General features: G+C 40.2%; 1 protein-coding gene across 2 annotated transcripts in view; it reads left to right on the top strand.

Annotated features, from left to right (window-relative positions):
- epha8 (eph receptor A8) overlaps positions 1–27,918 on the top strand; it is a 142,025-nt gene extending 114,107 nt beyond the window's left edge. The window contains exons 11-20 of one of the 2 annotated variants that reach the window (XM_071203044.1): positions 3,393–3,525; positions 6,937–7,004; positions 7,351–7,476; positions 8,560–8,745; positions 9,624–9,685; positions 13,330–13,557; positions 18,166–18,315; positions 19,388–19,578; positions 20,416–20,574; positions 24,466–27,918. In XM_071203044.1, the coding sequence (XP_071059145.1) occupies positions 3,393–3,525; positions 6,937–7,004; positions 7,351–7,476; positions 8,560–8,745; positions 9,624–9,685; positions 13,330–13,557; positions 18,166–18,315; positions 19,388–19,578; positions 20,416–20,574; positions 24,466–24,580 (1,418 nt within the window). In that variant the 3' untranslated portion in view covers positions 24,581–27,918. The remainder of the gene's footprint in view (positions 1–3,392; positions 3,526–6,936; positions 7,005–7,350; positions 7,477–8,559; positions 8,746–9,623; positions 9,686–13,329; positions 13,558–18,165; positions 18,316–19,387; positions 19,579–20,415; positions 20,575–24,465) is intronic. The other variant, XM_034082881.1, reaches the window with a different exon arrangement.
- The last annotated feature ends 6 nt before the right edge of the window (positions 27,919–27,924 follow it).

Here is a 27,924-nt window from a genome sequence, read left to right on the forward strand (position 1 = left end):
ACTTAACTGGGCTGCCATGAATTCTTCCCGAGTGGCAGGCAGTTGTACAAGCTCTGAGCTGTTACTGGGTGATCCAGCACCAGCAGACCGGGCCTCCTCTGGCAGTCGGTCCGACACTGTCATGTCTTCAAGAAACTGCCCTGTAGCAAGAAAAGAATCAGACAAGTCCTCTCCGTATTTCTTTGACTGTGCCCTTGTAACAACACAAGCAGGAAAGATATCGGGAGGTACTTCAGCTGATTTCTCTGCGTCTAAACTTAGATCAGGAGAATCAATGACCTCAGGTACTGGCTTAACTTTGCCCCCAGCCAAGTCATTACTGAGGATGAAATCAACACCTTTGATGGGCAAGGCAGGGAGGACAGCTACTTTAAAGAATCCTTTGACAAGAGATGAGTGAATATAAACATTGTGCAAAGGAGCCGCAACTAGTGTCATGCCTACCCCTTGAACAACAGCACTTGATCCACATGATGATCTGGAGGTTAAAGGTAAGATGCCTTCCCTAATAATGGACTGAGAACCTCCTGTGTCCCTAAGTACCTGTACTGGCAGCTGGTCTTTAGGATCCCCTGTTAAAGAAACAAAGCCCTTGGAAATAAAGGGTTTGAAACAGGGATCAGGTACATCATCTTCCTGGGACATTTCTATGTCTGATAGGGAAACTCCTTTAATGAGTCCCATGCCTTTTGGCGTTTGAAAGCGTTGCGAAAATTGTTGTTTACGCTTTAAGAAATGACACCCTGAAATAAGGTGTCCTGTTTTATGGCAGTAGTTACACTCACGGGGCCCCCGTGGAGGTGATGGTGGTCCTCTAGACCTTTCAAAAGTTGTTGGGCCAAGATCAGGTCTTCCGGTTTGTGATATTGAAACTCTATCTGGGCGCAAGGGTGAAGAAAACACAGTCTTGTGAGTGAGCATAAATTCATCTGCTAAAACAGCTGCCTTAGCCAGTGAAGTAACCTTCTGTTCATTTAAGAATATCACCATCCTTTCAGGCAAAGAATTCTTAAAATCTTCCAAGAGAAGTAACTGACGAAGACTCTCAAAATGATCCTTCACTTCATTAGCCGCACACCATTTATCAAAGAGAATGCCCTTCTCTCGCGCAAACTAAACAAATGTCTGCGTAGCAGACTTTTTATGGTTTCTGAACTTTTGTCTGTAGGCCTCCGGCATAAGCTCATAAGCACGCAATATCGACTCTTTAAGCACTTCGTACTGCAAGCTTTCTTCCAAAGAAAGTGAAGATACCACTTCCTGAGCCTTACCTACTAATTTGCACTGAAGTAGGATTGGCCACATGTCTTTAGGCCAGACCAGTGCGGTAGCAATTCTCTCAAAAGCACAAAAATATGAGTCAACCTCTGACTCTCTAAAAGTTGGCACTAAAGCAATATTTTTACTAACATCAAAACTCTTTGTATGAGAGACTGTATGTGAAGGTCTTGACCTCTCAAATGTCTGCTCTGAAGAGATTCTCAGGGCGTCAACTTCAAGCCGCTTTAACGTGATTTCTTTCTCAGCTTCTATCTCTAACTTGCGAATCTGCAGCCTGTGTTCATAGTCCGCTCTACGCTCCTTTTCCTGGCCCTCCATCTGAAGACGGACAAGACGAACTTTTAGTTTGGCATCACTACTTGCACCTAAGCTACCCGGAGAGAAAGCCTCAAACCTAGGAAGCGTTGCAGGAGGAGCTTGAGGACTAAACTTGTCAACTCTAGGTGTAGCTAATACTCTTTCCCTATCATCTTCAATAGACACCTCAGCCCTAGGCTGAGTTGACATGCTTGGGATTACAAGAATCTTTAACTCCTCTAGTTTTTGCAGGATTTTCTCTCTTTTTTTACTTTATACTTGTCTACTGTAATGTTAAAGTGAGCTGCAATACATAACATGTCATCTTTGCGACAGGAATACAACGTATCAACACTTGGACTTTCAATAAAGTCCTGTAAGTCAAAACCCATTTTTCAGCCAATGTACAACACCTACAATGACTTCTCAATTATTGGTTGTTTTTATTTCAGGAAAATAGATTTCTCGGACGAGCCCCCATTTGTTACGTCCCCACTAAGGTCTAGGGGACCTGGAGACAATAACGTACAACCAATAATTATGAGAGAGTCAGAGTAAAGGTTGACAAAAGGTTTATTCCTTGTAACCTATCATATAATACAATTAAACAGAAACTCTGTTTGTGAGGAGGAGGAGTCAAAGGATTGTGCCAAACAAAAGAAACAAGCATAACAAAACCAGGCCTATCTCTATAACTATCCTTTGAAACCAAACTCAAACAAAAACCCTCACTAACTAACTACAAAGAATTTGACAAAACAATATACAGGGGTGGCAACAATCCGCTTACCTAGTGTGTCTAAACAATAGTTAGCTCGGTGGTGAGAAATGTACAGGGTACCCCAGACTTACCTAACTCCTCCACCTCTCAACACACACACATTAACAAAGTTCAGATTATTCAAATAGCTTTAGTTGCTAAACACAGCCGTGTTCCTTCCTCAGCAACAGGCCCAGAGTGAGAGAGAGAAGACTTCCTGGGTGCCTCCTTTATGGTCGGCCCTGGTTGCTGATAGGCCAGCTGAGGGTGAGAGGATCCAATCAGCCCTCAGACTCAGGTGCACAGGCAGATACCGATCAGCTGCTGATTAGCTGTGCAGAAGACAGGGAGAAGAGAGAAACACAGGAGGGAAGGAAAACCACACATGTACAGCCTGCCTGGCACGTAACAACCTCATAGAACATTTCAATAACTGTAACGGCCCGTCCACACTACAGCTTCGACAGCTTCAAAAACGGTTTCCAACGCGTCTGCCCATTCACTTTGAATGGGGTGATGTCACTTTTCGCCAAACTGCATTGTGGGAAGCAGAGCGGAGCTTTCCTGGCATTTCAGGCTGCACAAGTTGAGCAATGTTCAACTTTTGAAGCTTCTGAAGCTTTCGGTGGAAGCGTCAGCCAATCAAATCATATGCCAGTACAAGCTCTAGCCAATCAATCCGCTGCTTGTGTGTCAGGGGCGGGAGATTCATGTGATTGGTTGTTGGTCGAGCTTCAGACACGCCCAGCGCCAAGCTTATTTTGAAGCTGTAGTGTGGACGGGCCGTAAGAAAGAGCTGCATATAATGTGATAAAGAATTGCATGTCAAAGGATGTATTTGTCCTTGCTTTAACACACACAAGGCTTAAGAAACATGTATGCAACATGCACTAAATAATTTTAGTTAGGGTTGTTTTTGCATTTTTCATTCAAAAAACTATACTTGCCGTCTGTGTTATCAACTGTATGTGTTTTTTTTAAATCTGCAAACTCTGGATTGTTGGTAGTACTTGTTGTCCTCATCTAACACATGAATCTATGTGTGTGTTTCCAGCTCCTCTGCGCTACAAGACCATGACCATCATCTGGATCTGCATAGCCTTGGTGTCCGCCCTGGTCACCAGCATGGCCATCATCATCTGCAGGAAACGGCAAGGCTACACTTTACCACACTACCCATCGCTGCTGTGTGTGGAAAACTTTCTTACGCTACCGTATCTCTCTGTGTATTGTTTCTTGTTATCAAAGCCCCTTGTGCACTGTGTATCTCCTGCTTTCCCCACGTTAAGTAATGGCTCAAGAACAATGACAATATGAAATCCCTTTGTACATATATTTTGACTGTGTGCTTATGCCAATGCTAATATTGGCAGAAATAACAAGTCGTTGATAGCAGAAGCTGCATACCTTTTCTGGGGTTATGAATAAATAAAACAGCCTAAACCTGAGTTTTAGTTTTTAAAAACAAAACTCCAACTGAGCTTCCTGTAGGGATAAAGTGACTCCGTGGAGTTGCCAGTCACACAGAATGATAAGATAGTCTCTAAGAATAGGGCCTTCCTTGAGGGGGTTATTTCTGTTCTCATCTTTTTTTTTTGCAGGGTCCAATGTTCCCAGAGTCCTTTGTTTCCAGGGCCCTATGAACGAGGGGTCCTATTTCCCCCAGCTTTTAGAAACCTTTTGAAAACGTTTACAGTGTGTCGAAATAATATTAAACCAAGGAACATACAACGTTGGAAACATAGGGCCTTGGGAACATTTCACCTTGGGAACATTTCACCTTGGGAACATAGGGCCTTGGGAACATTTCACTTTGGGAACATTTCACTTTGGGAACATTTCACCTTGGGAACATAGGGCCTTGGGAACATAGGGCCTTGGGAACATTTCACCTTGGTAACATAGGGCCTTGGGAACATAGGGCCTTGGGAACATTTCACTTTGGGAACATTTCACTTTGGGAACATTTCACTTTGGGAACATAGGGCCTTGGGAACTTTTCACTTTGGGAACATTTCACCTTGGGAACATTTCACCTTGGGAACATAGGGCCTTGGGAACATGTCACCTTGGGAACATATGTCCTTGGGAACATTTGACCTTGGGAACATATGTCCTTGGGAACATTTCACCTTGCGAACATAGGGCCTTGGGAACATAGGGCATTGGGAACATTTCACTTTGGGGACATTTCACCTTGGGGACATAGGGCCTTGGGAACATTTCACTTTGTAGACATATGTCCTTGGGAACATTTCACCTTGGGAACACAGGGCCTTGGGAATGTCAAATATTGGGAACATAGAGCCTTGGGGACAAATAACTTGGGAACACAGGGCCTTGGGAACATATAATCTTGGGAACACAGGGCCCTGGGAAAATAAACGCTCCCGATTTTTTTAATTTAAATTATCTTTACTCTCCCTTGCCATGTTGAAATGTTCAAAATGCCAGAGCTAACACAACATCTGATTAATTAACTATCAGTTATAAGAATTATGATTAGAGAGGAGTTTTGTAAACCAATGATTTAGCTTATCTCTTCTCCTAAACACTCCCTGTCACTGTCTCATTTAGCAAATTTCAGAATGTGTAATTTCCACCTCAAAGTGGATTTAATTATGTTAATTCATGTCCAGTAGCTTGAAAGCCAAACGTTCCTACTTATCCCATCATCCCCCCACCCTTCTTCCTCTCTTCAACGTACATCTCTGTAGTACTGCATCAAATAATTCATTTCATTGGATGTAATTAATTCATACTTCAATGCATATTACAATTTCATTACCATTCTGTTTGAGGGGGAGAACGATGTTGGGGGATTTAAAGATGTTATCCAGGAAAAATCAGCTTGTCATGACTGCTACATACAGTATTAGTAATGCTCCTAAGATGAAATATCGCAAAGATGAGGAAGGTGGGCCGCTTGCCAAATTACTATTAAACTGATGAGAAAATACAAACAACTCCCCAAGAAAGTGTTACTATTTACACAGGAGGTGAACCTGAATCCTAATGGGAAAATACTTTACAACACTGCAGATAAAATAAAGGTTCACATTATTAAGTTACAAATTACATTGTTATCTTTATAAATAATAATAATAATAATTTGCTTATGCTAGTGGTAACCTATCACTTAAGATAGTATTGACTAGAACGCCAGCATTGAGACGTGTGGATGACTTATGCCTCTATATCAGGGGTGTCAAACTCAATTTCGTCGCGGGCCACATTCGCATAAAGGTTGCACTAGAAGGGCCGGCTGTAACTATATAAATATACAATATATATATAAAATAATGTATTATATTACATTATTGCCTCTGAATTGGATTATTATCGGATAGGATAATAACTTAGTAATTAACTACGTCTGAAAGCAGAAGTCCAGGGCAAGTAATTGCAAGTCTCTTCAGTGCGCATGTCACAAAACGAGATGCATTGTGGGACATGTAGTTTATGGGCAACGTGCTTCTGTAAAGGCATGTAACCGTATAATAAACGTATTATATTCTTTGCAAGCTCTTGCGGGGCCACATAAAATGAAGTCGCCGGCCGGATTTGGCCCCCGGGCCTTGAGTTTGACACCCCTGCTCTATATTATTACTGTATGCAACAATGTAGCTGATTTAGTAGCTGATTAGTGTCAAGAGCTAAGGAATAATACCAATAATGCATTGTGAAAAAACGATTTATTGATATATGTGTAAGGAAAAAGATCTTTGAAAACCAACATGCTACAAGTCTAAAGTATTTAACAGCTCACATAATTATTATTATATGATAAACTTTATTTATATAACACCTTTAAAACAGAGTTACTAAGAACTTTACATAAAAACAGATCACAATTCATTACAAAGATTGAAGCCAAGTAGTCAGAAATGTTTTACCCCACTGCGTTACTGTACATAAAGGAATTCTTAAATTATTATTAAACAAACCAAAAATGACCCTATTGCTAGTAGTAATGTTATTTGTGCAGAGTCATGGGAAATAGCTTGAGTGACTGATGCTACATTCTGGTTGTAGCTTATATAGTAACTTACTACTTTTAACACAAAGGTAGTATTTCTGTATTTCTTACTGCTTCACTTACAGTAGGAATAGTTTATGGCTTCACCAGTTACAATTTCAAAGTATAGATTCCCCAACATCGATGATATGTGTTAACAACCTTTTTCTGCCTCTCCTGAATGTCTTTCCGAGTTGTGTTTATTGTGCGTTCTTATCATAAATATTGATGTCTGTTGTTCTAACTTGAAAACATGGAAGAATATAGATTCCATTAACATAAAATGAAGCATCTTGTTAATAATAATTTGAATGATTGGTTCAACATAGTTGCAAGTGGAAAACCTAATTAACAGGGAGAACAGCTGACTGGTTGTTCTCTATAAATAACTAACAATCACTTGTGATGAATAGCTCGGCTGAAGTTAATATTTCACTACTAACATGTATTGATTATGAGCTTGATAGCACAACATTGTCCTGTATTCATGCCACTGTATGTTTATGTGTTTGCGTGTGTGTGTGTGTGTGTGTGTGTGTGTGTGTGTGTGTGTGTGTGTGTGTGTGTGTGTTTTATACAGACACTGTGGTTACAGCAAAGCCTTCCAGGACTCTGATGAGGAGAAGATGCATTACCAGAACGGCCACGGTATGTTTAGCACAATCCTCAGTTCCAACCAAGATATATATCAATTAGGTTGCATCCCCACGTACTGTATTACAGTTCATCGTTAGAGCAAACACATCTCATAACTCGCTGAGTGACAACAGGGGCACACAGGCCTTATTTCCTGCAGGCTGTTTATTTCTTCTCTTTCACACACACACACACACACACACACACACACACACACACACACACACACACACACACACACACACACACACACACACACACACACACACACACACACACACACAAGTGACAGGGGCTCAGATGTGATGTTGTTCTCATTCTGCGATATGTGACCAAATGCTAATTTTGTTTATCTTAGTGTCGTTCCCCGACGCGAGGTTTTATATCGACCCGCACACATACGAGGACCCCTGCCATGCGGTCCACGAGTTCGCCCGAGAAATTGAAGCTTCCAGGATCAAAATAGAGAAAATCATTGGCTCAGGTAAAACCGTGTACACACACACACACACACACCACACACACACACACACACACACACACACACACACACACCACACACACACACACACACACACACACACACACACACACACACACACACACACACACACACACACACACACACACACACACACACACACACACACACACACACACACACACACAGAGGGGAAATCATTGGCCGGGCTAACTTGAAATCATTGGCCGGTGTAAAGGCTGTGGTGTGCGGCAGAGAGGAGGATGGCAGTAAGGAATCAGAGCGTTTCGTGGAGCTGTCAATCAAAGTTCCTCCGACGGGCGAAGAATACTAACACTGTGTCAGCGCCACAATATATGACTCCTGCAGACATAACGCCAAATATTCAGTATATCATTGAAAACAAACAACAGCAATCATACTTAAAGTTCCGCTGGGCTCCAGATAAGAATTAATGAGAAAGAGGCTCATGGATTGTTACATGTAGCTTCCAGTTTTGCACTTACACGTAGCCGGTAAGTGGATTTGTTTCTCTTATCTAACACAGAGACTTCACTTCCTGTAGTCCTCTGGTAGAGTTTGTGATAAGAAGTATTTTCAGTTACAAAAATAACCGTTACCACAAAAATAACAAGGATGGTTTCATATTATGTTTTTTGTAAGAATTAAGATCGCTTATTTCACTAAGTTCTGCGTGTTTCATTTACATTGACAGCATTTAGTGTCATTATGTGCTGCCATTACATTTTTATAAATCCTCGATAAACGTTAATCCATCAAGATATGTTCCTGTGAATCTAACTATTGTACACATCCAATGTTTGCCTTTCGTTAACTGGGTTTAAATGAGGTCCTTTGATCATAAATGCGAAGGAAGATTAGTGAAAATGGTGGTAATGAGTTGGAATGAAGTACAAAATACAATAGGCCACGATAACCACGACAAACATGTCACAGTAAAGGGGAAAACAACACAAAGACACATAAATATCTGCTAAAGAGTTGGGGGTGAATCTGGGCACATTGCATGTTGAATACAGAGTAAAAAATGGTGCTAAATTGGGATCATTGTTGTGTTGTGTCAAGGTGAATTTGGGGAGGTGTGTTATGGACGTATGAGACTCCCGGGGAAAAGAGACATCCCAGTGGCGCTGAAGACCCTGAAGGCGGGATACACGGAGAAACAAAAGAGGGACTTCCTGGCAGAGGCGTCCATCATGGCTCAGTTTGACCATCCTAACGTCATCCGCCTGGAGGGGGTTGTAACCCAAAGTATGCTTTATGTCCTGTCTCTACAAGTTATAGTTAGGACAGAACACCTGGAATATTACTGACCAAGATACATAATAATAAAAAACAATATAAGTCTACATATTCAAGCTCACAAGCCTCATAACGTTGTTTAGGGCTAGGGTTAGGGCTGCGCAGAAAACTTGCAAAACGTAGGCCCTTAACATGATCTTAATAGCTCTTAATTTGGATATCAATTTCTTAGTAGTAACCCAAAGTATGCTTTATACCCTGTTTCCTACAAGTAATAGTTAGGACAGAACACCTGAAATATTACTGATCAAGACAGTTAATAACAAAAAGACAATATAAGTGTACTTATTCAAGCTCACAAGCCTCATACACTGTAATGTTGTTTAGGGTTAGGGTTAGGGTTGGGGAGAAAACCTGTACAACTTGAGTCCCTTAACATGAACCTAATAGATCGTCTTTTAATGTATTTGGATATCAATTTCTTGAAGTTAGGATAATTATGTATTTAAAAAGGATATAATTCAACCCTGTCTTATACAACATTACGTACACCTTACGACTGAATGGCTTTCTCAATAACGTAAAAATGCAACAAATTTGCTAGGTCATGTTAATTAAAATATACTGATCTGGCTTAATATAAGAACGTTGAAGTTACAGATGTAACATTTAAGGGGAAATTCTGACTTTATGTTTCACTAAAACATGGACAAAATAAGGTTCCTAAGTAATTTAATTTACAATTTGTGGTATGGGAACGTAATTTAAAGGACTTGTGCTTTGGAATACATGTTGAACTCCCTTTAAATGTGTACATATAGTTCTGTTCAGTGTAGATGTGCAGTCTATCATTCGAAGAGTCCTAAAGTTCCTTTTTATTTCTTTAGGCAAACCAGCGATGATCATCACAGAGTACATGGAGAACGGCTCTCTGGACTCCTTCCTCAGGGTTAGTATTCAAGTTCTTTTGTCGAAGCATTTAACATGTTAAGCCCGAGAGACCCCGGTACCGGGGCACTGCCGCAACATCTTGCTGGAAACAGTGTCTGTTCATTTAATAAACTATGAATGTTCTATATCCATGTAACGGGAAGAAACTCATCTAACTGATCATTATTTTATTTTTTTCAAAATAAAACCCACAATGCTAACGCTGAGCCTCTGAATTAGCAACGAGCGAAAAATACTAACGGATGACTGCACCGAAATTCACTCACAAAACCTTATTATTTATCTTTGCTGCACATCCAACCCATCGTTTCACATCGTGAGGTGACACAGAATCGAAGGGTACCCTCATTATCACTCAATTATACAAAACCGCGACTTTATAAACAAGAACAGACATCAAAACATGTGGCGCAAGGTAGCTAAAAATGCTAACATGGCTCACCTGTGTCTTCGTCAGGTCAAAAGTGGTCGTCAATGGCATTAAAACGATAAAAATGCTGCTGAAGTTAATCCATAGTTAATCTAATGTGTCTGTGTCCCTTTGAAAGGATTTCTGATAATCCATCAGCAATAAACCTGCGTTTCGGTTTCCAGATGTCAGAGCTAGAGACAGCTTCACTCTGGTGCAAAACTGTGTGCACGAAGCCCACACCTTTTTGTTTTATCATGTGTGTGAGTGGGAAGATTCCCCTTCGATTCTATTGGCTCTAACGGTCAGAAAGAGATGTCAATCACCAAAATCGACCAATGGGTTCCAGAGAAATTGTAAAACCCCCATTTCCACCCAAATCACCTCAGAGGTGAATTGTTTTTTGCTAAACCTCTCTAAAAAGTTCAAACTTCACTTGTTTTGCATCAATCTTGATACATGGTACGTATTATATGTTGTACTTTGGATTCCTAAAGCTTTTAGTCTACCTTACCTTACAAGGGTAGTTTTCACTAGGTAAAAATGAATTTTTGGACGGACACTATAATTTACAGTTTTTTACGATGTTCAATCTGAATTTTCTTTCAAATAAAAAACATCTATATTGTTCTGACTCTTCTGCATCCAACTCACAGGTTTATCATTACTTTGAGAAAAAAGATTATTAATGTAACCCTTTTAGAAGGGAAGATATGGTCATTTGTTCTGGGAATATCATTTTCGAGCCTGAGACCTGAAAAAGAGGCTCAGGGCTAAACTGGTTAAGGTTCCTCTTTGCATTTTATCTCAAGCGTTCACATTACATTACATTTAGCTGACGCTTTTATCCAAAGCAACTTACAATAAGTGCATTCGACCAAGAAGATACAAACTTGAAGAAAACAGAATCATATAAGTGCATCAGGCTTCATAGAGCCAAAACATTTCAAGTGCTACTCAACTGGCTTTAGGTAAGCCAGTCCTTTATTAGTATATAAGTGCTCTGTTGGTAATGATATTGATCGAAGTGGAGTCGAAAGAGATGAGTTTTTAGTCTGCCCGGAAGATGTGTAGGCTTTCTGCTGTCCTGATGTCAATGGGTTTAACCACAAACAGGTTACAAAAAACATTGACAGGGGAACTGGAAGTGGTAAAAAGCCTGGTCTTTTCCATGTTTTAGGACTTGTTTCTGACAGTTGTTAACTTGAGAGCAGCTGAAAAAAGAAAACTGCAGTGCTTTACTTAATGTGAAAAAGGCACTTCACATCGCTTTTTATTTATAAGAGTATTACTTCCCAGGAAAAGGCAGCAGCGGCTCAGAAAAGCAAATGTGAACATCATTTATTTTTTAACAAGATTTAACATTGTGTTACATCGACAATGTCAAACAGCTCCGGTATTTGCTTATATGAAAATACCCTGGATTATCACTTAAAAGCAAATCCCTGTCATGTTTTATTCTCTTATCTTCACTCACTACTCTATCTTGATTAAAATCTCTTCCTATTATCACTTCCCCTCATCTTGTCTGCTGCTTTACCATAATTTCTTATCTGCCATTAAAACTCTCTCTCCTTACCTCCTCCCTCCCCATCTGTTCTCTCTTCTTCCCCCACTTCTTTCCACTAACTTATTTAGTTATCCACGCAATAAACTGTATTTCATTTTGTCTCAATTTACATTATTTTATGTCATATGCTGTTCTTGTACATATCATATTCTATTTACATGTATATAGACTTTTTGCACTACTTTTTATTTTGTATTTTATTCAGAGATGGCAAAAGTACACACATCCTTTAATCAAGTAGAAGTGTTTAAAAATACTCTGGTAAAAGTAGAAGTACTGACTAAACTTCTTTACTCAAGTCAAAGTAAAGAGGTTTTGAAGTGTGCTTCAGTAAAAAGTACCCATAACTAGCAGCTGTTTTAAAGAGTACCTGACCTCCCTTTATATCAATAGAACAATAATGTCATTGTTAGCTAATGAATGTTTCCATGCTGAACAACGGCAACATGACAACGTTTCCATTGGTCCCTCTTCTTTAGAGAAGACCAGGAAGTGATGGATACACGGATCGTGTTCCAACCAATAGGCACGCAGTGACTCTAAAGAATAATGATCACGCACCAAACACACATTCAGACTAAAGGAACCAGCTGTTTGGGAAATGAGAGAAGTAGAAAGTACAGGTATTTGAGTTCAACATGTGAGAAGTAGAAAGTACAGGTATTTGAGTTCAACATGTAAGAAGTAGAAAGTACAGGTATTTGAGTTCAACATGTAAGAAGTAGAAAGTACAGGTATTTGAGTTCAACATGTAAGAAGTAGAAATTACAGGTATTTGGGTTCAACATGTAAGAAGTAGAAAGTTCAGGTATTTGAGTTCAACATGTAAGAAGTAGAAAGTTCAGGTATTTGTGTTCAACATGTAAGAAGTAGAAAGTACAGGTATTTGGGCTCAACATGTAAGAAGTAGAAAGTTCAGGTATTTGAGTTCAACATGTAAGAAGTAGAAAGTACAGGTATTTGGGTTCAACATGTAAGAAGTAGAAAGTACAGGTATTTGAGTTCAACATGTAAGAAGTAGAAAGTACAGGTATTTGAGTTCAACATGTAAGAAGTAGAAATTACAGGTATTTGGGTTCAACATGTAAGAAGTAGAAAGTTCAGGTATTTGAGTTCAACATGTAAGAAGTAGAAAGTTCAGGTATTTGTGTTCAACATGTAAGAAGTAGAAAGTACAGGTATTTGGGTTCAACATGTAAGAAGTAGAAAGTACAGGTATTTGGGTTCAACATGTAAGAAGTAGAAAGTTCAGGTATTTGAGTTCAACATGTAAGAAGTAGAAATTACAGGTATTTGGGTTCAACATGTAAGAAGTAGAAAGTACAGGTATTTGGGTTCAACATGTAAGAAGTAGAAAGTTCAGGTATTTGAGTTCAACATGTAAGAAGTAGAAATTACAGGTATTTGGGTTCAACATGTAAGAAGTAGAAAGTACAGGTATTTGAGTTCAACATGTAAGATGTAAAAGTAAGAAGTCGTCAGAAAAATAAGTAGTGGAGTAAAGTACTGATACCAGAACAATGTACTTAAGTACAGTAACGAAGTATTTGTACTCCACTGCTTCCCACCTCTGATTGTATATGTTGCATTGTTGGAGGAGCTCAGATTGTGTGCATGTGACAATAAAACCGTTGAATCTTTTGACTCTTGAATCTTCCTGTAGAGACATGACGGGCAGTTCACCATCATCCAGCTGGTGGGGTTGCTGCGTGGCATCGCGGCCGGTATGACCTACCTGTCCGACCTGGGCTACATCCACAGAGACCTGGCGGCACGCAATATCCTGGTCAACAGCAACCTGGTGTGTAAGGTGTCTGACTTCGGCCTGTCCAGAGTGCTGGAGGACGACCCCGACGCTGCATACACCACCAGTGTGAGTTTTCACATTGAGGCAAGCAACGATGCAGCACACATTAACACACCTGCCACACACACACACACCTGCCACACACACACACACACACACACACACACACACACACACACACACACACACCACACACACACACACACACACACACACACACACACAAATTACCTTTTAAAAGAAATGTTAAGGGAGCAGTAATGTCATGAAATTGATCAAATTATTTAAAATGGCACAAATGACTGTACTTTGTTTGTAAACCTTATATTTCAAAGGTATAACATCAACCAATTGAACACAAAGGATGCACCAATCTGACCTTTTAGCTTTTTCTGAATAACATCCTCTCTTTCTGACATTTTATTGAATACCAATGATTTCTTTTTTTCATTTTATGTAATGTCGGTCCTCATATTTCTTAACCACAAGGATACTTCTTTTATTTCAGTTTCAGCTTCCTTTTACAGACATAAAGTATTTCCACCTTCGTCAACTGCTCTCCATTTCCATTTAGCTGTATCTACTTGACATGGTCTATTCAAGTAAATACATTATGAAAGAAAATTGCAAATGGGAATAAATCAAAAACATGTATTAAATACAAAGAAAGAGAAGGTGGAGGGGGTGACGCACTAAGCTTTCTACATTTAAATGTAATTAAAAAATCTATCATTAACCTGACCTCAGAAAAAGAAATATTTAGATAAACACTATATATATACAAAAAGCTGTGCTTAAAGACAACATGGCTTTTCTCTGGACTTATGTTTTTATCAAATATTTCTTCATATTTTGCAGTGACTGACACGTTTTCATTTTCAGTCTTTATTTCGAACAGATTAAAAATTAACAAATAAAAAATAGCAAATGTGAAAAACAGAATACCGTATTGTTATAATACAGTATTTATCCACATTCATGGTAATATTTGTATATTCAACAAAAAAAGTCTTCATATTAATAATAATAATAAATCATATGTGTCCGAAAGGGAGCAGGAGGAAGCAACTGCTTATTAATTCCCACCCCTTACTTGATCAATGATTGTCCTTTAAATCATTATGCAAGTTATTCCTACTTAGATTTACATTTATACATACATAATACAATCATTTCTCATCTTCAATATCCTTTCTTCATTCTCATATTTTTCCAAAAAAGTGTTTCCTTTTAAACTGAATTGTGCTTTGTTTGAACTCCTGCTCCAAACCATTCCATAAAACCACCCCACAGATTGTTAAACTCCTACTTCTCCTATTTCCTCTCTGTCTCTCTGTCTACGAACAATGTTTTTAATTTCCTAGGAAGTAGATTATGTCTTGCTCTGTACATGATTTGTGCCGTTTTAAATTTAACCAGATCAATGAACTTCAATAAGTGTGACTTCAAAAATAATACATTAGTGTGTTCAAGATATCCAATATTTGTAATGTAATTCCAAAGTTTTAATTTCTTATTTAGCGTTGTTATATAACCTTTATCCAAGAGGGCAGTTCCACAGGAAATCTGGACAAGAATGTAACATCACAATAATCATAAGTCCCACAAAGTGAGTAGAAAGTCATCTTTGTTAGAGAGCAGTCCAAGATCACCCTGTAGCCTGGGGAGCACACATGAAGTCTTTACTAAAAAAGAGAGTAAATCTCCTTCGAGAGCCTGATGATATCAGCTCATAAAACAAGATGAATTCAGCATTTGTTACATGTGTCTGTTACAGTCTGTCAAAGCAAAGCAATCAGATTACAGAAAGCAAGGCGATTAAGTTCCCTATCGGACACTCTGAAGGGGAAAGGATGTTGATGAGGATATTACCGACACTCTGGCATCTCACAGTAATGGCTTAAGATTAATACAGTTCACATAAATGCCTGGAAATATGAATAAATCTGCGTATTCTATGGAATCTGGCAGCAAAGTCACCTTTAAGTATAGAGATAATAAGATAGTGTTCGAGAATTCCAGTCAGGTTTTTAAACACTTAGCAAAAAATCAAGGGACCGTAATGGGCTGCGTTTTGAGAGTAACCTTCAACATGTTTCAAGTGAGCCACAGGGAGCGCTTTGTTGGTTTAAGAAGTGATGTATCCATCTGTCAACCTAATTATGTGCCAGTCTTATATAAAGATTAGTGTAAGTAGTTCACATATCTGCCAACATCTGCAAGTCTATTCCTGTCTTGACCTGTAATAAATGCACTCACCAGCTCTTTTAGTCATTTAACAAGTGTGTTTGTCTTTAGTAGAATCCCCATTAGGCGCGTTCACACCGGAGTACTTTCCCCTTTTAGTTTCGTTAGTGCCTGGAATGTTGCATTCACACCAAAAAGAGAACTTAGTTCAGAGAACTGTTACCCCCGTGTTGAGTGCCTGCCTTGAGGTGGGGGAGAACAAATACCACTTTCGATTGGCTGGGCGGATTGCAAACCACGCCCCGTAAAACTCTGAAAAGTTTTGTGAAGCCGCCATTGTATTTGCTGGCATTAGCATTATTAGCATTAGCCCCGCGCACAAACGCAGAGAGACTAACTTATGGCAACACAACATAAAACATGGGAGCGGTGGAGATGAGGAGGTGTCGGCGTTCTGGCGATTTACTCGGAAGGCTTCAGTAGAAGCTGCTGGGACTCCCAGCAGCTTCTACTGAAGCCAGTCCCCAACTCCGGGGACTTCCGGCCGGGGACTTCAGGGTGGCAGTATACGCCGTGAAGTGGGTTGCGGCCTGCCAGTAAACCCAAAGCAGAAGAAGAAGAAGTGACGTCAGCGGCTTCATTTGACTAATCCTCCCCCAGGGACTTGTTCTGGTGTGAACGCGATCTGCTCTTTAGTTCCATGGAGGAACTAAGTGCTGGGAACTAAGTACGGCAAAGTACTTGGTGTGAAAGCGGCTATTGCCACTAGCATGAGCGATGGCTATTTATTATATATTCTTTCACTTTATACCTCCATGATGAAAAGTACTGTACATTTGAAAGTGCTCTTGTGAGCATCCCAGCAATAAGGTGACGTTTTTTTGACGCCCAACCCGGAAGTTAGCATCGCAAGGGCTCCCTAAACAAAGAGACAATGGGATTTTGCTTTGATTTCGGGATATTGCAGAATATAAGCGCTGTGGCAAACACAGGTTTATGATCATCTCCACATATTACCCCCACTTTGTAATGTTGTAGTGTACATGCAATCGGCAGTATTAAAAAGCTAACATTAGGCTATAAATAATAATAATACTTAATACTTGAATTTATATAGCGCCTTTCATCAACCCAAGGTCGCTTAACAAAGCACAATAGGGTTAGGGTTAGACATAAAACAGGTGGCAGAAATGGAAGTGTCACATTGCAGGGGGGGAAGAGCGAGTTAATGTTGGAAGGCTTTGTTGAACAGATCAGTTTTCAGGGTTGATTTGAAGATGACGTCAGAGAAGGGGCGTTACGGATTTCAGCAAACTACATCACGGTCACATGGCTGCGTAAGGAAAGAATATGTCACAAAAACTTAACTCATTTACGTGTTTTAATTGTTTTCGGACAATAATGGAGCTCTCCCTCACAGTTATCCGACTTTGGATACAAACACTACCTTTTAGTAGGGTACATACTCAATATCTGTTGCATGTTAATTGTTCGAAAGTACAACGTTGTAAATTAAGGGTTAGGGTTAGCACTAAGGGTTGGATGACATGTGTATTGGTTTGGTTGGATTAAAATGGAAGGCAAAAGAGTAAAGTCAGATTTGTTGATTTTGGTCATTGGGATTATTGACAATGAAGCTGCATGAAACATGAAACACGATTTGCTCACTGCGAGGTTTGGAAACACCGCAAGACGTTTTTTCAATGGTTAGCTAGCTTGAGGCACTTCAACTGTCATCTGATTGGCTGCTAGTCGAGATGACAGCACTAATCGAGGAAATTATTTGACAGTGACCATTTCAAGTGTTGCGCTTCAGCATAGTTGGGCAGCAACGCTCTCTCCATAGAAACACAACCTTCCTTTCCTTTCGCCTCCATCTACTTGTCTTTCATCCTTTCTTTATAATTAATGCTGTTGATGTGTTGTGATTTTAAAAAGGTGTCCATTATCATCTGGAACAGCTGGAAATGTGCAATGTTGGCAAAAGCTGCCCCATTTACTGTTTTTTGTGACAGTTGAATAATGGGGACTGTCCACAACACTTTTAACAAATAAACTAAACCAAACAACGTAGAAACACAACGGCGACCTCAGCACATTTAATGATAGTCACAGAAAGATAAAGAACATACCGTACTTTTCGGACTATAAGCCGCGACTTTTTTCCCCATTTTCTTTGTAGGCTACAGCTAACGGCCACTAGGGAACCTCCTAAATCTATGGACTTTACAGGTAAAATTAACCACCTTTAACACTATGGGCTCTATGACCGGTCCGCGCCCGCCACCTTTAAGCGGCGGGCTCCAGCAGGAAAAAAAGTGGAACCGAGAGACAAAACGAGAGCAAGACAGACGGACAATTTAGCTGCTGCGGCTTATATGCAGGTGCGCTTTATAGTCCGAAAAGTACGGTAGTCAGAACCCTTTAAACTGTGAACACACATTTATTTGTATTACCTTTTCCTCAGAAAGTCACCCCGGTCAAATGTCTTCATGCTCCTAACAGGGCGGGAAAATCCCGATCCGCTGGACGGCCCCGGAGGCCATCGCCTTCAGGAAGTTCTCCTCCTCCAGCGACGTGTGGAGCTATGGCGTGGTGATGTGGGAGGTGATGTCCTACGGAGAGCGGCCATACTGGAACCTCACCAACAGAGACGTGAGGCCCAACCTGCTGTTGTTCAATGTGCTTTTATTGCAGACCCTGTGGGTTCATGGTCAGGCTTGAGATGTAACAGATTGCATGTAATGGGATTACGTAATTACAATACAAATGAAAGACACAGTATTTCCTGATTACTGTTAAAATGCATTCACATTTTAGCAGGATAACAATGTTCCTAACAAAGTAAAAATATCAGATAGTGTTTGTTTTAAAGGATCAGATGTTCTCTCTTCTCTGTGAGCTGCACTGTTCTGCAGGATAATACTTTCAGTGTGAATACTTCTACTGCCTGAATCTGCTTTATAGTTTTCACTTTCTTTGCTTCATTTGTTCTGTTTTTAATTCAGCAGGTGAACCTGTTCATAAAATAGTGTGTGTGAGCTTAGCTGTGTGTGTTAAACTAAAACGGAGCATTTTCTGTCAGCTCAGATTTTATTTATGCTTTTTTAAACTGTAGTCTGTGCTCATGAGTTTCATTCAATCAATCAATCAATCAATAGGATACGGCTGTAATAGGCCTCAGGCCTTTTAGTCGTATAAATTAAATAAACTACTCGTTAAATAAACGAGTAGATCGCTAATTCTTTATTTACTATGGATGCTGGCAACAGTCACATCGTCCAAAGTGAAGGTGATGTTTGACCAGTAGTGGTCGAGGCGGGATTTGAGACAGTTAACCGTCTTCGATGTGACAACGCTTTCTGGCAGATCATTCCACAAGTCAACCACACGCAGGCGGAACAAGTTGCGGCGGATAGCCAGTCTTGAGTACTGTTTCTTCAACTTGAGGCAGTGTCCACGAGTCCTGGTGTTATAATCCCGCTGTAGTGGGCATGATGTTTTGTAGATGTTGTGGAGATATTTGAAAACTTTGATCATATCTCCCCTCGCCCTCATTGTTGGTGTACAGACTGTGCCTGAATATGCTTTAATATAAATACAATCTCTGACCATAGGACACATTACTAAATATCTTGGTTTCTTCTTTTCTAAGGTCACTGTCTTAGCTATTACCTATACGGTACAACACATCTTACACGTACCCTGTTCATATCGTTGTGTACAGGTGATCAAATCTGTGGAGGAGGGCTACAGGCTGCCCGCTCCGATGGGCTGCCCGGGTCCTATGCACACGCTCATGCTGGACTGCTGGCAGAAGGAACGCAGCGAGAGGCCGCGTTTCTGCCAGATAGTCACCGTTCTCGACAAGCTAATCCGAAACCCAGAGAACCTGAAGACTATGGACACGCTCTGCAGGTGAGAAGGCCTCTGAACAGATACATGTTTGCAGTGAAGCAACACTATCAGTAGTCTTTTGATTTAATTTGGCAAGACAGCTCGCCCCAACATTGAAATCAAATATTGGTTCGTGTGACTATCGAATTAAGCTGCAAATCAAAGCAAGACACCATCTGCAAGGGGCTAAGAAGATGATCTCCCGGACAATATGCGGTGACAGACTGTTAGGCTACAAAGTAAGTGTCCTGGTGTGGGAGGCAGAGGAAATCCAATCTCATCCCACTGATATGAAACATGAGCGCGGTGGGATAAAGTTGCAGCCTGAAGTTTCCCTTCGAAGTTCTCCGGGAAATGGAGCGAGCGGTCGTGTTCGTTTTCCAATAAGCTCATTTCTGATGGACGCGCTGTGCGTTAAGTAAAAGCCTGGCTGTGATATTGTCATTGATCCGCTGTGAGTCTCGCTGCACGTTTGAGAGGACACCCGGGCCAAAGCTGGACCTGTGTAAATTGCTCAGTTCAGATCCCGGGTCCTACGGAGTCAGTGTTGCGTGGCTTTGAGCCTCTGTGGGTGTGTGTTGAGAGAAGTGTTAGGTAGAGGAGAGGTGTTGAGGATTTCTCCCTGTATTAATCTACCCACAGCAGCCGCCTCTTCTCTATCATTTCAACTGTTATTGATTTTCTGCCTCGGTTATCAGCGCATTTCAAAGCCCCTCTTTCCCCTGGTCGCTCTGCCTCTTGCTCACCTTTTGCCTTTTTTCTCATTTTCAAACTGCCTCCAACTAATCTTGTTATCCTCCCATTCATCTCCCTCCTTCTCTGTCTATCTGTGGCTATCTGTCTCTTCCTCGGACGCAGGTTAAGCAGTCCTACGCTGATGGAGAGAGCCATCCCAGACTTCAGTAGCTGTAACTCAGTGAACGAGTGGCTGGACACCATAAAGATGAGCCGCTACAAGGACCACTTTGCAGCAGGGGGGTACCAAACTCTGGGACACGTCATAAGCATTAACCAAGGGTAGGTACTGACCATGACGCTGAGCTCTACTAGCTGGTGTATGGAGCCCCTTTAACACTTGCCCTGCGACTCTTAATGGATCTGCTGTTCAAGTTTCAAGGCTTTTATTGTGATGTGCATATTAGCTACAGTGTAGATATGGCAAAGCAAAACTTAAGTCACAGGTTCTTCCAACACAACAACAAATAAAACAGACAACATAAAAAGTGTATGCTAACAATAACTGGATAATAAAGGACTTTACACTGAGAGCTTCCTAGTAGAAAGTCTGAGTCGTGTTTGTGTAGAAGAAGTGTATGTCGGGGATGGAGTGAAACCAGGAAAAACCAACATGGGTCGAAAACAAGAAGAGGCCGACAAGGGACGAGATGCATGAACTGTTAGGCTGACAACAGATGGTCAGACAAATGTATGAAACATAAATAGACTAGATGATGGAGGATACAATTACAATCTGGCTAGGTGGTGGAGGTCTAATGTGTCGTGCAAGCCTGTCACAATAACTAACTTTATGGAATCTATATTGTCCAAGAAATAGTTGTGATAGACCATGTTATTGTCATTTGATGACAATTTGTTGCTAATGAAAAGCATAGTGATGCAAGTATAACAGCAATACACTTTAATTAAGAATAAGTAGATCATTTAAAATCGGTTGAAATCATGTCCATATAACGTACAATACATTGAGGTAATTTCCATATCGCGTATCGTATAGTATCGTAGTTCCCAGCGCTTATATTCCCCTATATCTCGGGCCACTTGGGGGCAGCAGAAACAAGTTGTGAACTAAACATTCACATATTATTACCTCTAGGGTGATACCACAAACTTCTTAGCAGAGAGTTATTTACACACCTAGCTGTTACGGGGCAACGTTATTATTATTATTATTAAAGGAATGGTCCACTCATTAGATAATTAATCAAAACTTCAGTATTTAGTGAAACGTTATGTTTAAACCATACCCTGAAGAAATCAGCGATATTCCCCGGTAAATAATGATTTTATAGCTCTTTTTTATCAAGACCTGTATATTCCGTCTGGCCGCCGCCATGTTTGCCATTTTCAGTAGTCACGTGATGGTCGTGACGTCATCCATGCGTTCACTTTGTCAACACACGGAAACATGGTGGGGTATTTCAGTTCGGACTCGTCAGCAGAGGAACAAGTTTTGACCAATGTGAAGAGATTGGATGGGGGAATTCAGCCATACATATCAGTATGACAATACGACACCCTCTGTCCTTAGACCCTCACATCGTACAAGGAAAAACTTCCGAAGAAAACCCAGTTTAAAGGGAACATGGGAGAAACCTCAGGGAGAGCAACAGAGGAGGGATCCCTCTCCCAGGACGGACAGACGTGCAATAGATGCCGTGTGTAAATTGAAAAGATAATACATTTGCAACATAGGTAGTCCAAATGTTTTGAAATGCATGTGTGTATAATGGGAAGATGATATAAGATACTATATGTATGCATGTAGTACCACCCTTGCTAGCTATTCCCTCTCTAGTTTAGCATACTCAGCTTCGTTGTCCCTGGCCATAGAATCACGATTTTATGGGGCCGGAAAAACTGGGGGGAAATACACACTAGCCGGTACTACGCTATATGGAAAGGCCACCAAAAACTGTCCTGGCCTGGACGTTAAAACGGGGCTAGCCGCTGCATGAATGCGATAACATACCTTATTCTTCTCCGAGCACTACTTCTGCTCCTCCGTCGCTTCACACTTGCAGAGGGCGATTTCTCTACTGGCCGAACTGGTGTCCTGGTCGGTGATGACACCAGAAAGACCGATGGTACTGCATCTCCATTGAGTAATGGTTGTTCCATAAATCCCATGTTATGTTTGATCATACTCTCAGAGTAGTCGTCCGGAAATGTGAAATGTTCGCTGCATACATGAGCCTGTGAATCTCTCGGTTCGGGCCGGCCACATTTCGCTAGCCACTGCCTCCGAATGTACTTCTTATGCTTACCTTTTGGCAACAGATGGAACCGAGCATTCCGTGGATTGTTCCTATCCGAATTGTGGCAATATTTCGCGATACAGTGAGGCATATTTGAAGAGAGAAACTACAGTAAATAACATGGAGATCAACGTGTCTTCGAAAACCAAACGCATGGATTACGTCACGTCCGGGAAATGGCGGCGCCCACAGTGTTGATGTTATTTCGGTATATAATCAGTTTAAAATCACTGATAATGTCATCGGATTAAAAAAAAAAAAAGAGAGACTGGCAGAGACTGGTCTGTTTTATCGGATGATAATTTTTTAAAAATGAGTGTCATGAGCATACCATTCCTTTAAACATCATGTGAATAAAGAACATGTTTGTATCAGCCTAAAGCAGGGGTAGCCAACACGGTGCCCGCGGGCACTTAGTCGCCCGCAGGGGCAACATGAGTCGCCCGCGGGGCATGTTCTAAAAATAGCTCGCCAAGCAAATCCAAAATGTATAAAATACACAAAACAAAAAAGGAGATGTAATTAAAAGAATCTACCCTATGCATAAACGAAACCTAAATCATAGCGAACTCTATCTACTCACTACAACTCTATATCTATCTAACACCCCTCCTCCCCCCACTATGAATATCGACCAATCAAGTTCTTGCTTTATTTGCGGGACCAGCGTTGCAGTCGGGAAGAAATGCAATGTGGCACCTCCCCGCTGATTTTCCTTCTGGCAGAATCTACACAACACATCAGCCCCATTGAACAGCCTACTCGTGCCAGCCTATACTGCACATGAGGGGCAGAGCTTTACTCTGTGTGTTGCAACTTGCTTATATATTTATTGCACTTGACACACACACACACATGGCGTAATTTCCACCTGGGACAGGGGGGACATGTCCCTCGCTCTTTTCGAAATCCTGTTTGTGTTCCCCCACTTTACAAATATGTTTCTTTTTATTTTTTTTAACGCAAGCCGTCATCGCCACGGAGGAGCACACAGCCTCTGTGAGCGAGCGAGACAGAGGGAGAGAGAGAGAGAGCAAGCGATAGAGGTAGGGAGGGAGGGAGAGAGAGAGCAAGCGATATAGGTAGGGAGGGAGAGAGAGAGACACGGCGAGAGAGAGAGAGCAAGCGATAGAGGTAGGGAGGGAGGGAGAGAGAGAGAGCAAGCGATAGAGGTAGGGAGGGAGAGAGAGAGACACGGCGAGAGAGAGAGCAAGCGATAGAGGTAGGGAGGGAGGGAGAGAGAGAGAGCTACGGAGAGAGAGCTAGGGAGAGCACACCTTTATCTATTTAATATGGATAAAGTAATAAATCATTCCAATGTGTATAGGACAGTTTAAAAGGGGAGTGACTAATAAAATATGCATACATAGAAAGAAAGAATGCTAACTAGGTAACATAAGATAAGAATACACCAGTTTAAATTATTTGTTATTGGTTGTGATCATATTCTAAAGATGTTTGGATTATTGAAAAGTATACAGCTCCCTTTCATCTGAGTGTTGAGAGCTGTGTCCATAAATTCATGTTGTGCTCAAAGTGCACCAGATTGATGCATTTAACATCTTCCCGGGGGAGCATGCCCCCGGACCCCCCTAGAGGAGGTGAGGTCCACCCCCAAAATAATTAAATTACATACATGTTCTTTTAGTAAACACTGAGAACGGGTCCCACAGACCCAAACAGCACAAAAAGGTTAAAGGTCAGCATATAATAATGTTAAAATGTGCTAAATATATACACTGCAAAAAAGAAAAAGTAGCCCCCGACTTGTTTTATTTTTTGAAAGTAGCCCTCACCCTAAAAAAGGTTGGTGACCCCTGGCCTAAAGACTTTAAGGGTCTTCAATTACGAGGCCATTATAGATCGCAAAATCCGGATTTCATGTGTTTTTCTTTGTGTGTTTACGTTGCAGGGACATCCAGAGGCTCGGGGTGACGCTGATGGGTCACCAGAAGAAGATCATGACAAGCGTGCAGGTGATGAGGGCACAGGTCCTCAACAAGAGCGTGCCATCTGTGCACGTATAACTCCAACACTGACGTTTCTCTGCTGAAATCTAGAAACCCAGACTCCTACAAGGACTAGAGGGACTCCGTGGAATTTTAGGATGAGCTGTTAATGAGAGAAGAGGATACGTGGGAACTTTACAAGACTTTTTCCTTGAGGGGTTGAAGAGCGAAAACATTTAAACTATGGAGCAAGTAAACATGACTTATTTGGGACAAGTCCGACTTCATTTTCTTTTTCCTGTCCAGATTGCATTTTCTGATTTTAAAATGTCTTGTTTATAAATGGAAAGACTGCCTTAATAACCACAAATTATTTTAATGTTATTGTCAACAAAGAGAATATAATTTATCAATCATGAATTTTATTAGAGAGATATGATTTACTGAACCGGGCAACAGCAAAAGTACATGGCGTAATATCGTAGAGGTGGAGATGGCGGGTGTTTTCTGACTCGCTGATCACCTGCAGTCTTGAGTCAGTAAAAGTGGAGAAAGTGAGATTGTGCTCACCCGAGTTGTCGATCTTCTTCACAGCGGAGAAGACCTATTTCACCCCAGGCTATTAATACCAACAACAGGCACCTTTCTCCACCGTATAACCTTGATGAATGACCCCAGGAGAGCCCTCCACCCAGGGTGAAGCTGCGTGGCACACAATTACTGTACTTGGAAGATGTGTATTATTCAGTTTCAGTGCACTTTATTCTACAATGTCTCTGTGTTGAAGAGCCTTCGCAGTTGTGTCAACTCAAAATCTCAGCCACAACTGCAGCAATGATGTCGGTCTGTAGAAGAAATAGCAGTTTGAAAATATTACATCAATTATGATTAACTACAAAGTATGAAAACAAAGAGGAAATATAGATATTTAACATTTATTAGGGTAATAAGTAGATCGCTCATGAGATTTACAGTTGACAGTTGTCGGAAGAGAACATTTATTTAATTTACATACAAAATACTATTGCCAATTTCAAATACTATGATAAATACTGCATCTGACGCATTTTCAATATATTGGAGTTTTCTTGTTAAATATTTTATTTAAAATGTAATCCAAATAGAGAGGTGTATTGATGACGTTTTAGGACAACCCAAAGTTAGCATCACAAGTGTTCTCTCAACAAGAAGCAATGAGATTTTCCGAATGGATTTCGGTGTGTTGCAGCTAATCATGCTAAACTAAAGACAGATATGTGTACCTTGGTAGTTTGATAAATTAATCTCAACTAAAGATTCACTTACTTAGAGTAATCTGTAGGACTTCTTTCCATAATGTTACCAAAGATCTATGAAAACGAAGTTTGTTGGTAAAAAATAGGAGAAAATCCCAAACAAGTGAACCTTCAGTTTAGATTATTTGGTCAAACTATTTTAGTCAGTCTAGGTTAAATGCATCTGAAACGGAGAACAAGAAATTACTTTCAAATATAGTATAACATATATTAAAATGTTTACTTCTCAAGATATGTCAGGTTATTTGAGCTTCCTTGATTCCTATCACACACAGAAACATATTTTTAAGAATTTTAACGGCATTTTTTAAATGCTTTCGGATAATTCCATAAACTGAAAATGTATTAAATTGATCATGGTGATAGACCAATTAATAAGAATAACATGTTGCCTAGCTTGTAAGCCAAGAAGCTAAAATCAAGCTGGTGTTAATGCTAAGCTAACGGTTTTTACTAACGGATAAAGAGATACCATTTTATGCGGTTGAACTTCGTTTTTTAAATGGATTTGGAGCATCCCACATATTGAAAATGTTTTCCAATGATGACGATGGCCCAGTTAGATTAATTTACTAGCTAGCCAAGAAGCTAACAGCAAGCTGGTATTAATGCTGTTTTACTATTAGATATACGAAAATACATTTTTATGCGGTTTAATAAAGAAATGTAAGTGCATCCAATATATTGAAAATGTTTTAAAATGATGATGATGGCCCAATTAACAACATTAACTTTTTGCCTTGCTAGTTGGCCAATATGCTAACAGCAAGCTGGTCATAATGCTAACGAACAACAATATGCTAACAGCAAGCTGGTCGTAATGCTAACGAACAACAAGGTGCTAACAGCAAGCTGGTCGTAATGCTAACGAACAACAAGATGCTAACAGCAAGCTGGTTGTAATGCTAACGAACAACAATATGCTAACAGCAAGCTGGTCGTAATGCTAACAAACAACCAGATGCTAACAGCAAGCTGGTCGTAATGCTAACGAACAACAAGTTGCTAACTCTAGGTTTGTATTATGTTGTGTGTAAGAAGGAGTGTGCTAATTAGCAAAGCACAATATATTATTTGCAAAATATAACACAAAGGCAAAGCTCCCAATACAGATTAAGACGAGACTAATACATAATATTAACATGGATACAAAATTCTGAAGACTGCCAAACTCTGCAAATTGTGTACATCGTTTATATATTTCACAACAACAATCCCTTACATGTTAATCAATTAGATTACTTAACTATTAACACAATATACTTTACATTTGTTTGGCTTTCAACCAAAATTACACAATTATATATTAGACCGGATTGTCCACATAGCCAATATTACGTTTCAACATCTTCGGAGACATAATTAGTTTTAATTCTCGTGGCATTTATGAACAAAATGTGACAGAGACTTAATTTGGTGGATGTTTATCGAATCAGCACTTATCCTGTTCGGTTTCGCTGGAGTACAAATCTGAACACATGTTTGTGTGAATACTGGGAATGTAATACAAATAAGCTACACAGACTGTAAAATAAAGTGTTACTTCTGATGTAATGTGATCACGCTGTTTGCCTCAGTGTTGATGAAATGGTAATGAAGAACATGTAAGTAGAATGTTTATCTCTTAACGCTGAAGAAGGTACAAAATCAGCCCTAAGTTACATGCCATCAAGAGAATGTTTTTTTCTCGTGCACATCGGTAGGTTTTTCCTCTAGAGAATTTATGTCAGTTTTTATTAGAGAAGAACCTCATGACATGTGTTTGAATATGTATAATAGTGACATTTCACTACTGGTTTTCCTTTAGGGAGGTTTTTTGTTTTTTTAAGACACTGGACGTGAGCTGAAACTCATATTTTATAAAGTTAGGGTATGTTTTTGCTAGATGAATTGATTTGTATGTATACAGCAAGTTCAGTCACTGGAAGGAAGAAAAAAAAAGAAAATATCAACTGGATTTATTCACATTTCATTATTTATTCATGCTCATTTGTTTATTTTTAAATAATTCAACTCGGAGAGGTTTTATTACAGTTGATGAATCATCCTTGTTGCTAATGATAAACCATAAATGTGCAAACTGTCCATAAATACACAATAAAGGAACGTTTGTCTGTGTGTGACTGC

Source organism: Pseudochaenichthys georgianus, chromosome 5 (genome assembly GCF_902827115.2).
Source record: "Pseudochaenichthys georgianus chromosome 5, fPseGeo1.2, whole genome shotgun sequence".
In the NCBI taxonomy this organism is placed as follows: domain Eukaryota; kingdom Metazoa; phylum Chordata; class Actinopteri; order Perciformes; family Channichthyidae; genus Pseudochaenichthys; species Pseudochaenichthys georgianus.